This window comes from Pterocles gutturalis, unplaced genomic scaffold (assembly GCF_000699245.1).
Source record: "Pterocles gutturalis isolate BGI_N339 unplaced genomic scaffold, ASM69924v1 scaffold44395, whole genome shotgun sequence".
Lineage (NCBI taxonomy): Eukaryota > Metazoa > Chordata > Aves > Pterocliformes > Pteroclidae > Pterocles > Pterocles gutturalis.
In genome coordinates this window covers 3,015-17,069 of record NW_010142603.1, presented here as the reverse complement: position 1 = coordinate 17,069, position 14,055 = coordinate 3,015, and the positions used below count along the sequence as shown (strand labels likewise).

General features: G+C 46.7%; 1 protein-coding gene across 1 annotated transcript in view; it reads left to right on the top strand.

Moving 5' to 3' along the window:
- The window catches only part of LOC104469772 (protein unc-80 homolog), a gene marked incomplete at both ends in the record, with an annotated part of 61,389 nt that overhangs the window by 46,461 nt on the left and 873 nt on the right, over positions 1 to 14,055 (top strand). Inside the window, 8 exon segments of the mRNA XM_010084419.1 lie at positions 1,703 to 1,826; positions 4,107 to 4,232; positions 6,100 to 6,223; positions 6,952 to 7,158; positions 8,442 to 8,626; positions 9,557 to 9,722; positions 10,588 to 10,767; positions 12,696 to 12,834. Coding sequence (XP_010082721.1) covers positions 1,703 to 1,826; positions 4,107 to 4,232; positions 6,100 to 6,223; positions 6,952 to 7,158; positions 8,442 to 8,626; positions 9,557 to 9,722; positions 10,588 to 10,767; positions 12,696 to 12,834 — 1,251 coding nt within the window.

The following is a 14,055-nucleotide window of genomic DNA, read 5'->3' as shown; positions in this document are numbered from 1 at the left end:
GGCATATGTCCTTAACTGCTTGAATCAGTCACTTCGTTGGCAGTCTCAGCTGAGAAGCCAAATGATGTTAGAAAACATCAGAATTTAGGACTCAGATGCAAAACTTTAGGTCCCGGTGGGAATCACATGTACTCAACTAAGATGGAGCAAATAACAGGGAGGTGATCTCTTCTTTCTGGCATCACTACCTATCACTTTCCTTTGGCTAACAATCTGCTTTAAGCAACTCCTGCCCTTGTAGGGAATTTAGAGGCAGAAATGTTGATGCTTCTCCTTCCTGTTGGTTTGATTCTTTGCCATGTCTTGCCTGCTTCTTGCTCATTCTTTCTTTTCTTGCTCATACTTTCTTCTGCCTCAAAGTCAGCTTAGGGGTTTTCCTGTTCTGGAAGAACTTTCCTCTTTGTGTAAGCTGAATGAATGCTCATAAATTAAAATTCTCTTCATATTCTCTCTGTCTCTGCCTGTACCTATGCCTAGCTGAAATTGCTCTTCTGTACACAAAGGGATAGACAGCAAAGTCACTGGGCCAAATGCAGCAACTACATTTAAACATAACTGGGCCAACAAACATCTTAGAGACGAGGCTGGGTGCCAGACCCCAGGAACCATCCATTGGGGTATCACATCAGAATCTTACATGCTGCCTCCTGCACCCTGCTCCAAAACCAGGGTTTGATAGTAGCAGTGTACAAATAGGAGAACAAACTACTACTCTGGAGATTTAGGAAGAGCAGATGCTGAAAGATGTGATGCATGTTGGTCTGCATAAGAACTTACATAGTGAACACTTGATCACCCCTGTGTCTCTAAAACTTCCGCTGTAGAGCTTAACTGTTTAGTCTTGAGCTAATGAGTGATGGAAGCCTTGTCTTTCTGTCCCAGTAACTGCACAGTCATGTGTTGGCTTGAGAACTATGCTTACTCCAAAGGGTCAGGAGATGAAGAGTGTGAACCACTTTGATGTTACCTATGTTGTCTCTGCTTATGATTAGGAAGGACTCCATTCAGCATCTGTCACAAGCCCTAAAAGCTGTTTTGGTGAAAAAAGCAAAGTGTCAGGGAAGAAACAATCCTGGAATGAAGAACTTTGGTGCTGGTAGGGAATGAATCAGCCCTCCTGCACAGGGTGAGGAAGGTAAAGATTGTACTGCAGGGCCAGTTTATATGTAGGGCAGACTGTCTGGGAGTCACTCTGGCAGAGCAGGCTAGACTGCAAAACAGCTTACAGTGGGCACTCCCAGCTGGTGAGATTTGTTCCCTTCAGCGAGCATCCACAAGCCCCAGGAGATGAGGAGTGGCTCTCAGCAGGGAGCAGGGCACAGCAGACCTTTCCCCACGTGGGCACACCTGAGACAGCTGCCTGGTGGCTGCCTTTCATCCACCATCTGGCGGAGGGAAGTGTCAGGAAGTGACACACAGCTCGTCCACCACCGCTGCTGCGAGGGGTTTGTGTCGCTGGCGCAGACCCCTCCGCTACATTCCTCGTCTCTCTCAAACGCCCAGTGTGCTCTGTGGCTCTGTGCTTTCTGAGCTGCGTGGGTAACACCTTTCCTTCTGTCGCGCACTTTGTGCTCACCTCGGACGTCGTTGCTGTCTGAACCGTTTCCTCTGTGGGCGTCACTGTGTGTCGGTCGCCGTGTTTGTGAGCGTCTGGTGGGGGGCAGGAGGCCCGCGGCTAACGGCTCCTACTGTTGTGTTGCAGGCGCCAGGTTGAGTGGGAGCCTGCCAGCAATTTGATTGAAGGGGTTTGTTTGACGCTTCAGAAGCAGCCTATCATATCCTTCCTGCCTCACCTTAGGTCTCTGATCAATGTGTGTGTCAATCTGGTGAGTAGCCCAGCGGCGGCCCCGTGAACCTTTGCTAAACCTCCCCTTTGCTGTTGACTTCTCTCTGGACTGAAGATGACAGTTCACTCCCATTCCTGTCATTTTACCTGTCCCCCTTACCCCTTGCAAGGGGACTTCGCAAGTGACACTAGAGATAGCAAGGTTCATTTTTGAAGTGGTGCATGGGGAGATACAGTGGCCTGTAGCGGTGGTCGAGCGATTTATTTCCGTCGCTTCCCACGCACCACTTTGAAGATCCACCTTTGCCAGACTGAGCTGAGAGTTGAGGGCTGCAAGTTGGAGAGTGGGGTGGTGGAGACTGCACACACCTGGGAGAGACGGGGAGCGGGTGGCACTGGGGATACCTACCGTCCCCAGTGGGGAAGGACCCCGACGGCTCTGTCAGAGGCCATCGGGTGCTGGCTAGTTAGAGGGTTTACGTGGGTGGATTCATGCCACTGTTTGCAATGTCCCTGGCTTGATCTAGTGCAGGTTTGCGCTGTACAATGTTCAGATCCCACTCTTAAAAGAATTTACGCTCCTATATTTATTACAAAAGAGATGTGATACAGACAGAGCCTGTCTGCTCATTCAGCGATAGGCTGTAGTGTTTCTGCAGCTGTTACACTGGGGGCAAACCCTCGATCTGATATCAGTGTAACTCCACCTGTTTGAACAACCATGCACACTGACACTCCATGTGGAAAAAATACAAATAAAGGAGCAAAGGCTGCACTAGTGTTTTTATTGTTATTGGGTTTTATAACATTTTCTTTTTAGAACATAAATGCTATATCTTTTTCTAGCAGTAACAGAAAACCTCCTGGGGTTCACCAGTGCTCTGAGGAGCTTTAAAAACAATGATCATCTGTTAAAATGCAATATCAGTTTTTGCCAGGCTCTTGTCCTTCAAGCCCACAGAGCACTCACTGCTGCAAGGGCAGGGAAGCTCCAGCTGTCAGAGTTCATAAGACTTCTCCCTTGTTCAAGCAGAGGTAGATACTTGGAGGCACTGCAAATGTGGGCCTTCAGACTAATGAGGGTTGCTGCATGGGGAAGGTTGCTACAGAATTAGCTCAAATACAAGTTTAGAATGGGCTTGCAGTTTGGCAAGCAGGCACGGCAGAGTGAATCACACCAGAAAGCTCTCCAAAGGGCCTGCAATAAGAATTAGCCAGTGCTCTAAAAATAGCAGAAAGCTCTGAAGTGCAGTCATCATGCTTACGTTCAGCTGGCTGGGAACATCAGGGAGAGCTACCAGGAAAAGATGTGCTCTGACTGTTTACTGAGTATTTCACCTTTAGCTGTCAGAACTGTGGCCCCTGTGAGCTGCGGGAGCACAGCATGCTGTATCATGTGTAGACCAGTTGCCTTAAAAAGCCCAAAAAGAGGTCAGCCAGGAAGGCAGGGAAATATCTAAATGATAATGCATGGTGATACAAAGAAAGGGCTCTGCCTCTTCCCCTTCTAAATTGGCCTCGGTTTTCTGGCAGAAAACTGGTTACTTCCTTTCTCCCCAGGTGGATTTGGAAAAATAGAGTGCATTCATCTCCAGGTAGCTTCTCCATGTTCCCGTCATCTAGATGCGTCTAGTCACGGAGAGAAACAGGCACATGCAGGCCTGTGATTTAATGCCTCCTGAGGGACACATCCAAAATGGTTCAAGTAACTTTCCCCTAGAAGTGCTATTTTCTTGTGTTGATATTTCAGGGACTTCCAGACAACCAGGTCACATGCAGGTGACCCTGCTTGAGACATCTGGGGTCAAGTGAGATGAATCACAGAGTTCCTAAGAACAGACTGTGCTTGAGAGGAATCTGAACATTGTGCAAAACCCGGCTTGGGTCAGACTTAGGACATTATTTTTCCAGCAGATCAGCAAGAGAAGGGAAAAGATGTCCAGTTTCAATGCAGACTTTTTGCTTTGATGACATATTTTTATTTTTTACAGTCGTTACATGACATATCCTCCAACTCTAACTGTTCCACTGGTCCAGTGCTGGTCATTCAGGGTTGGTACTGGGTACATTTGTAAATGTACCAGGTTACCTGTGCACTCCTCCCATCCTTGCTGGTTCCCTCTTCTCCCCTCCCTTTCCCTGCTAGAACTCCTCCTCACTGGCCCCAGCTCCTGCAAGGACCACTGGGGGGGCTGGTTCTCAGAGCCACCCCAACTCAGTGCTCAATGGAAGGCCCCTCCATTTCACTGGCGCTGGAGGATATGGCATGGATGAAACTGCAAGCAGTCAGTTGTGGTGATGTGCTCTGTTTGTATTGCAGGTGATGGGAGTGGTAGGACCCTCCAGTGTGGCTGACGGATTACCCCTTCTTCATCTCAGCCCTTATCTCTCGCCACCTCTGCCCTTCAGCACAGCTGTTGTCCGGCTTGTAGCATTGCAGATACAGGTGTGTCTGCCCTGGCCTGTGCCAGGCCTGTTATAGCTTCTGGTTGAGACACCAACTCATCGGTGCTCTGTTTTCTTTCTGCAAAAGCTGGGCAAAAACTGTGGAACATACACCAAAAAAATGAAAGAGAAGCAACATGTAAATTCTCCCTTCTTTTTGAAAGCTTGAACTGAGCTCAGAATTCACCTGTTGGGGCCAAGTCCACAGCAAGCATCCACCAGCTTAACACTGCCATTGAAGTCCAGGGAGTTCGGCTGATTGATGCTGTTTAAGGCTCCGACAAGCACATTAGGATTCTCTGCAGGATCTAAGGAGTTATCTAAGTTTCCTGCCATGGGGAGATGGGCCCTGGCCTGGGTCACATCCATGCAACCCTACCTCTTTTCCTGTGGGACCATGTGTGTAACCGAGTGGGGAGTTTGTGCTCTTCTGCTCTTACCTGAGCTGGTCACACAGTGTGCCAGCTCAAAAAAGCAGGGCTACTTGGCTTTTCAGCTGCTGGCTCAATAGCATCTTTGTTGTCCAGAGTAAAAAACCCCATCCTGGACTTCTTGGAGAATTCATCGCTATTCCTTTCTCATAGCAGTGCCATAACTATTACACAGTCTTTCTGCCTCTGTATCCCTTTCCATCCCCATTGGCATGAAATCAGACAGAATGGTGACCAATGAAGGGACAAATTTCCTTGTCTAGCTCCAACTTGCATTTTAAAATATGTGTTGGCACCTCCAGTTGAATACTTCAGCAGGTATTTCTGAGTAGTGGGGCGGCTTGAAAAAGGAGGGCTTATAGGGGCCAAAACACAGTGTTCTCCCTCAGAGCATGAGGCACAAAAGGACTTTTTGGTACCAACTGACATAGAAAGAGGACAGACTTCTTCCAGCTCTGAGGTAGTGGTTCCTTAATCAAAAGCAAAAAGAGGGCCACCTTCACCTTCTCTGAAATCTTTTACCTTTTTAAAAACCAGATACCAAAATAATAATTTTTTTTAAGTATCGGGAGTTTTTACTTTTATTATCCCTATTCACTCATTCTTTTCATGGGCTTTAAATGTGATAAAAATCAAACATGTCAGAAAAACACAAGTAGTCATATTCCTAATATTTCCAGCAGGATATGAAACCAAAGTACTTCACACCCCATCAGAAAACATCTTCTCCTGGAACTTCTCAGCCCAGATCTGCAAGCTTGAGGGGTTTTGAGGTTCAGTTGCACTTCACAGTTAAGTCTGTAGCAACTGGGAAGTTGCAAATGAGCAGAGTTCTACTGACAATCATTTGTATTACCTCCTCTGAAGACGAAAGACCTTTCAGTTTAGGCTTGACTATGCGTCAAGAAGTAAATGTGCCTTTTGTTTATATTTCAGGACTTCATTCTTTGTGTTAGGGAGGATGACAGGACATCACAAAGTGAGTCTGAACAAAAAAATGTGTTTAGGAATAACCTTCATGTTCGGACAGCAGAATATTTAGATCATGTCACTTGTGCAATTTCCTCTGTTTGTTTTTTTTTTTTATTCCCTGTAGTCTGGGTCAGATCCTGATGCCATTCACAGTAGTGCAGAGTTTAGGACTAACACTCAGCTGACTCCTGTGGGGCACATCTGATTTTGTTAACGGTATCTATGACTTAGGAGTCTGGGCTTCTTACCTCTTGGCAATGACAAGAGCAGGTGACACCTATGTTACTCTGTGAATTCATTTTAGTCCTGACTACGTGGTCTCAGGGCTTTTAATTCAATCAGGACATCAATGCTGATATTGTATTGTGTAAACAGGATGCCCAGGGGATCGTCATTCCCTGCAGTAACTTGTATGCCTGATCTGCTGATGAAATTGCTTAATCCTTTCTTATTATTACTGCACAGGCTTTGAAAGAAGATTTCCCCCTAAGCCAAGTCGTCTCCCCATTCACCAATCAGGAAAGAAGGGAAGGAATGCTTTTAAACCTACTGATTCCATTTGTGCTCACAGTAGGATCTGGAAGCAAAGGTCTGACTAATTTAACAAAATGAATTTTTCTCCCCCTTTTCTGACAACCAGTGTTTGCGCTTTCCCTGCTCTCTGATGATTTTTTTATTTTTATTTTTTAATTTGGTTTTCTGTCACTGGCAGTGTGTCAGCTAAGTGCCCTTTGGGTCCAAGACTGAAAAGAGCCCCACTGGGAGAAGTTGTTGTTGTTTCTTCTTTGTTTCAGCTGTGCTATGGTTCTTGAGTCAAGTCTTATACAAAGGTGCTCCTTCTTTTGAAACTGGAGTGCAGGGCAAGACAAATCTGTTGTAGCAGAAGCCACAGAGGGGAGCAGAGGTCACAGAAGTTGTGTGCCCCTGTGCACCACAGTCTGCCCGATCCATGCCACTTGTCTGGCACAAGTCCTGCTCTTTGCTTTCTTCTATAGAGGGTGGTTGCTGGCAAATCCCTAAATGAAAGCAAAGAGTAAAGGCAGAGAGGATTGTCAAAAGGAAATGAGATTATGAGACCATGAACAGAACGTTTCTTTGTGCTGTGTAGCTCTATGTTCGTGTGTGTTTGTGTTGGTGCTAAAATAAAACTTTGCCTTTGCTTGCAGGAAGAGAAGCAGCATAACAAGGTGTGGGGGACGGAGTTTTGGCTTAGGGGACATTTGAGATTGCACCCCATTTTGGAACTGAACCTTTTGGGTGTCTTTGATGGGATGTAACCTTATCTTTTTCTCTCTCTCCCCTCCCAATGCATCTCAGACAGCCCCTGGCTGGAGCAGCCTGAGGTCCTGCTGCTGCTCCAGACTGTTATCAATATCCTCCTGCCACCTCGCATCATCAGCACTTCCCGCAGCAAGAATTTTATGCTGGAGAGCTCCCCTGCCCATTGTTCCACTCCAGGGGACGCGGGGAAGGACCTGCGACGGGAAGGGCTCGCGGAGTCCACCAGCCAGGCTGCCTACCTGGGTGAGTGATGGCTTCTGCTGACCACTGAGAAGAGACAAAGTGGGGCATTCAGGACTGTAGATAGCACCAAAGAAAAGTCTCAGGCAGGAGCTAATTGAGGTCTTTAGGCAGGAGCTAATGGAGGTCTTTAGAGCTGCTTTAGGTCTTCTCCTGAACAAGGGAGCCAGGCCAGAGCATTAAGCCAGGAGTATCTCTGGAATATATTGCGACATGAGCTGTGTCTGCTCTACAGCTGAAAGGAAAGAAAAAATATTCAAATTGGACATGCAGCAGCAGTGCAAATTATCAGGGCTATATGGGGAGAGTTTTATCTCAAGGCTCTCACTCCTGCAAACAGTTTCTCTCTGATTTTGTGATGTCATTTACCCAAAGACTTATACTCAGATCTTTGTTAACCTATACCTGAGGTATGGGGTAACGCTGATGAAAAAAATGGCAATTCGCCACTGATTTAGCCACCCCACCTCCCATCCCAGCAAACCTGGATACAGATGTGTGATGGTTGAGATGTCCTGGCCATCCCATCAAGAAAGATGGAGTAATCAACCTTTACCAAGGAATTCCCAGGCCTCCCTGTTTGTTCCAGACCAGGGGAGGATGGGAAGGGGGAGATTCCTTGTCTCTCCTGTGAGCTAACTGTTGGTCACAGCCCACTTTAATACAGAGCATTGTTTTGTACTGCATCGCTGTTCATCACCTTTAGCAAAGCAGTGCTCTTGTGAATTACGGCCCTTGGTTTACTGGACTGTATTTTTGTTTAGATTACAGTTTGGCCATGACTCATGCAGCTGCACTGCTAGAAAGGTTCTTTTCATTACCCATAAACAACCTGGAGGTTATTGTGCTCACAGGGTGACTCGGTGCGTGGATATGCTTGATCAACATTTTTGAGGTTGTCTGATCAGCCCTGGCTGAATTCCCCTCCTGACCTGCTTTGAAAAGATTTGAATTCCAGAAAAAAGTACCCTGCAGGGAGGGAGAGGGAAAGCTAGAGCAAGAAAATACAGAGGAACTTAGGTGTGAAGTAGGAAAATTTATCTGGAAATGGGACTCTCAATCCTGATCCTGAGGCCTTTATTATAAGAAGGTTGTCCTCCCCTGCAGCATTTGGAGACTGATGGAAAAGACAGTTGTGACTCTGAGCTGTGTGGGTGTGCATGTGCATGTGGATGCATGCATGTGTAGGTTACGCCCACTCTGGCCCCTCCATGCCTCCCTCAGCTCTTGCAAGGGACACTGATAACCTCTCTGACTGCTGTTTGCTGGTGTGTGTTCCCCTGTAGCCCTGAAGGTGATCCTTGTTTGCTTTGAACGCCAACTGGACAGCCAGTGGTACTGGCTGAGCCTGCAAGTCAAAGAGATGGCGCTGCGGAAGGTGGGAGGGCTGGCCCTGTGGGATTTCCTCGACTTTATCGTACGAACACGGATCCCTATCTTTGTGCTCCTTCGTCCCTTCATCCAGTGCAAGGTAACAGTTGCTTTGGCTCCTGCTAGATGACTCGCTGAGGGCAAGATACCCTTTATTCCCCTGCTGAGAACAGAGAAATGGCACTCGTGGAAAAACTGGGTGTTTAGGTAGGGAGTGACTTTCCAGAAGTTAGCGGGCCTCTGAACCCTTTGAAACTGAGGCTTTTTCCTAGACAACGCTAAAGAGTGTGCCAATTATCCAGGAGCTCTCATCCATGAAGCCATGGAATATCACAGAATCATAGAGTAATAGAATGGTTTGGGTTGGATAGTATAGCTAGTCTTAGTTCCCCTGGATGGAAAGGTACTATCAGGCTCGACCAAGAGGGTTTGCATGTGGACTTAGTTTTGCAACAAAGACACTCAAAGAACTTGGAAATCATGTGGATGTTCTGAACCTAGAGGGGGTTGGCATGGTTGGCAGAAATCTTCCAGAAGTCTCTCTTCTGCGCAGAGCTGACAGCCAGGAAGAACCACCCCACTTTACATTTTTTGCGGAGGGTTCTGACAAGGCTCTTGCAAACGGACAGACAGTGGCTCGGCTGAGGTGGCCAGGACTTAAGCTAATCACAGCTCTTTCCTGCTTACCAGGTAGACTAGCACATGGTACTTCACCTTATTTAGGCTACCATGTCTCATCACTTGGACAGACTAAATCATACTGGAGGAAGGAGCTGTCTCACGTCTGAGGGCAGAGCTTAGCATACGGAAGCCCTCATCCCCATGTACCCATGTCAGTGAGGTTTTGGTATCTGTTCAGTCAAATATAAGGTCTTCCTTGAAAGACAGGCGGAAACCTCATAGCTGGAATCAAAACTTCATGCCTACAAAGAGGACAGTCTGTTGGCTGCAGGCTCATGCTGGTTTGGAGACCAGTCCCAGTTCCCTGGGCATCATTTCCCTGCACTGCTAACATTTCCCAATTTTGCAGCTGCTGGCCCAGCCGGCTGAGAACCATGAGGAGCTGACTGCCCGACAGCACATCGCCGACCAGCTGGAGCGACGGTTCATACCACGCCCACTCTGCAAGAGCTCCCTCATCGCCGAATTCAATAACGAGCTGAAGATCCTGAAGGAGGCAGTGCACAGCGGGTCTGGTAAGGAGGAGAGGGGAGGGCCAAGGGCCATGGGCCCAATCTGGCCAGCTGGCTCCACCCGTAAATTAACTGGGAGGCAGACCTGCCCGCTGCCTAGGAGTGGGGTGGGGTAATCCACCCGCACTCCAGCAGCCTGCCCCTGGATCAGGCCCTATGCCCAGCCCCGCCTTGCCACTGGACAGCCAACAGAAGTCCAGGTTAGTGGTGGAATGCACCTTGTTTTGCCCATTTTTTCCCACCAAGTCTGTGTCCCGTTTCCCAGCAGCCACCTCTTGGTGTCACAGCTGGCTTGTGGAGCCCCAACCACCGTGCAGCAACCTGCTGCCTCCATCTGTGTAAATCTGGAGCTGCTTGTGCAGAATCCTCTGTCTGTCTGTCAGCAGCAGATCTGTCTCCTTTCTTATAGTCTCTTTTTGATTTTCTCTACCGTTCACGGTGCACTGAATTCTCTCGCATGAGGGGACACTTTTCTCCTGCAAGTCATCCTTGTCCCCACGAGATGGCACCCAATGCTCACACACTGCAAGAGGTTTTATGTGCTTTGTTCTTAAGAAAGGAAAACACATCCAAAACAAAATGCCTCAGCCTTTTTTTTTCCCTTGGTAATAATTTGCCTTGTTCCTAAATGTTGAAGCTGATCTGGAAAATGTGGCACTGAGGCTGAGGGAGAAAACCAGACTGCATAAGACAAACAGACAGAGAGATGAGTTGAGCCAGGGCAGACGTGTCTGTTTTATCACCTCTGCCAACCCCTGCCCCATTAGTCCAGGCTGAATCAGGTGCCCAACGTGGCAGGAATTCTCAGGTGGCTATTGATTTCCAGTGCCATCACTGACTTGCGTTTGGTTTTCACACTCTTGTGCAGCTTACCAAGGGAAGACATCTGTCAGCACCGTGGGCACCTCCACCTCCGCATACCGCCTGAGCCTGGCCACCATGTCCCGCTCCAACACTGGCACGGGCACGGTCTGGGAGCAGGACAGCGAGCCCTCCCAGCAGGCCTCGCAGGACACGCTGAGCCGCACGGATGAGGAGGACGAAGAAAGTATGTGGCAACAGATTCAAGCTAAGCTCCCGACACTGAAGGGTGTTTTCTTGATGCCCAGAGGATGGCTGGGAGGGGAAGACAGTTGTCCCTGTCCTCATGTGAACAAAAGACCCATAGGGGCATGAGGCTAAGAAACTGGTGTGGTTGCTGCACAGTTCATGGTGTTAAAGCTTGAGTCATTACGATTTTTAGTGTGTGAGACCTGGGCTGACATGCAGTCCTCACCGTGCTGGCAAGGCATTTGGCAATCAGTCTTCTCCTTGACCTTAATCACAGCAGCAGTACAGGGCTGTGGCTGGCTCTGTAGTCAGGATCCTGTTCCTGCAGGATCTTGCTGCTTCCTGCTCATCCCTTCTGTCCAGATGCTCCGATGTGGAATATGTTGTCCTTGTGCTTCAGGGGATCCAGCTGTGGCTCTTTGCAGGGTGGAATGTCTGTGTGCTTGTGTCACTCGATTAACAAAGAGGAAATTAAGCCTTAAACCTACTGGCAACAAAAGCTTGATCTCCCTTCTGGGCAGCTGGCAGGTTCTGGGGCTGCCAGGCTTTCTGGTGCCAGTTTAGAAGGAATGGGATGGTGAATCTTTTGGGGACTAATTTGCAATGACGTGAATGTTGCTTTTTCATTTCAGCTGAGTTTCATGTTATTCTTGGAATTTTGCCTTCTGTCTGCTTCTGAGCTGTCCATCTGCTCTGAGAACCAGGGTAGAAAACTCTGCTCGTATGGCATCAGGGTTGGGCTTCCCCCTACTTTAGCAGGGATATGGTCTTCTGGTGCTGCAACGGCCAGTTGCCTCAATGCCCAAAACTCAGGTGCTTCACTTCTGTATTTGAGGACTGCTGACCATTCCGCAAAGACATTAAACAAAAGGGGCAAAAAATGGGCTTAAAAGAAGGGCCTGTGCAATTATGGCAGAATTAGCTTCTGGGAAAGAACAGTTAGCCTGTAACTTTCCAGGCTCAGCCCAACTTTATTTTAGCTGGGTCCATCACCAAACATTGCACAATCCACCCAGCATTGTACTGCTGACATGATGCTCAGATACTCGCTGTGGCAAACTCTGGCTTCAGCCTCAGATTAATGATGAGCTACTGCGTGGAATGGTGAATGCTACCTTCATATTTGCTTGCAGCAGTATTACTTCAGCCCTGCCTTGGCTTAATGCTGCCAGAAAATATTTCACTATATCAAAATTGGAAAAGGTCAAAAAGAACAGAGGAAATTACACAAAACTTCCTCTTGTTTTATTTGTTTGTTTGTAATTAGAAGTTGTTGTGGTAAAAACCACAACAGAGTCCTTTCTTCCTAGGTACTTTATATAATTTTAAACAGCGCTGAAAATGTCAAGCAGTCCTGATCACAGTCCAGCTGTCTGCATAATTCAGTTGCAGTATGATGTATTTGAGTCAATTTATCCAATTTTTTGGTGACATTTTAAAATGCATGTCCCAAAGGGTGTTAAAGGGTGTCAGCTCTGCATTTTGCGGTTATGTATTTTATCTTTTGTAACAGTGCTTTGCTATATCATAGCAGCAGATTATTTCACACCAGCAAAACATCCAGTTGCAATTTTTATGCCAGAAAACACAGCATATTAACAAACAATTTCTTAATCACAGGAATTAAGCCCTAGTGGAAGCTCAATTCCCCAAACACATTTTCCTGAAAGCCATATAAGCTGAAAGCACACGTAAATCCCTGCCCCATGTGTGCTGGGTTCCTCATCCTGCAGGATTTTATGCACATGCCATATGAACTGTGACTGTAAAACCTAATGGAACTATTCAAATCTGCAGGCTTAGGGTCTTCATAAGTGATTGCTGGGTACACCTTTGGCATCCTGTGAACTCCTGACAATTGTAAATATGTAGCTGGGGTTTGGGGTGGTTGTTTCCTCGCCTTTCCTGTGCTTGCTTTCTTTCTAGATGACTCCTTGAGCATGCCCAGTGTGGTAAGTGAACAAGAAGCATACCTTATGGGTGCCATTGGGAGGAGGCGGTTCTCCAGCCATCTCTCCAGCGTGTCTGCACCTCAGGCAGAGGTGGGCATGTTACCCAGCCAAAGGTAAAAACATGGGCTTTTCACTTTTCCCATTCATGAGAACAGAAATGGCGCAGGTATATGATGTGCGTGGGAGAGTAGAATCAGCGCCCAGCATAGTGATGCTAAATTTATTCATCCCGAAACAGTGCTGGACCAAGGCTGCAGGGTTAAAAATTATGATTTTCCAGGGTGATCTATGTTGTGTAAGGTCCATAAGAACAAGATGTCATCCATAGAAACCTTCCTCTTAAACAGTTTCAGAAACCCTCAGCACTATTGTTTTCCTCTGCTACTGCCATGGATAGCAAAAAGAAAACGTGATTTTGGGGTTATGCATTGAATCAGGGGACCGTACACAATCTGTGTAGGGAGTGGGGAGGAATCCTGAGTAGCTGGAACCAGGGCAGAGGCATCCTGTTTGATTTACTTCATTTTCTTCCGTGCAGTCTTTGTCCTTCCTAGAACAGTAACTAGCTCATCACAGAAACTGAATGTCAAGTTCAAAGATGGGATTTAATACTGTTTAAAACCAGAAATATACTTATTGATAGAAATAACTTGGAACGCCTTATTCCAGATTAACATGGAGTGGTGAGAAAGAGGTTGGAATTTGGGAAATGTACATCTTAAGGAGATGTAGAGAGAAGGTTTCCATTTAAATGTGATTTTTTTTCTAAGACATGTTTATTGTTTTATTTGTCTGCGACATAGTTATCCAAGGATATCTGACAATGGACAGATTAATTTATGTTATTTCCTTTGAACCCTTAAAGAATAAATTCTACGTTATCTTTTGACTAGCCTTGGAAAATCAAACAATATTGTTCCCTCCCCAGTCTTGCTTGGAATTAAAGAAATAACCTTGATACATAAAGGAAAAGTAACAGCTGTGGTACATACCAGCAGAGATAGGAGAAGGGATTTACAAGAGAGAAGTTACACTGATTTTATCTGTGAGTTTTCACAAAAGGGCTTACAGGAACTCATTTGACTTTGGAACTCAATTGATTCAGTCCCTTTGTTCCTTGAAAAATTAATATGCAAGACTGCATTTTCCCCAGTCTTTCACTACCATCTTCAATGCATAAACTTCATAAGAGTCACAGTTGACTGATAGCAATGTTTGCTTTGTGCAATCCCAAATCATGGTCATGCTGAGAAAATGACTTTAATTACAACAGAGCTTTGGGTTTTTTTAACTACATGGTATACCAGGAGAATCACTTTTCATCTGTGTAGGGA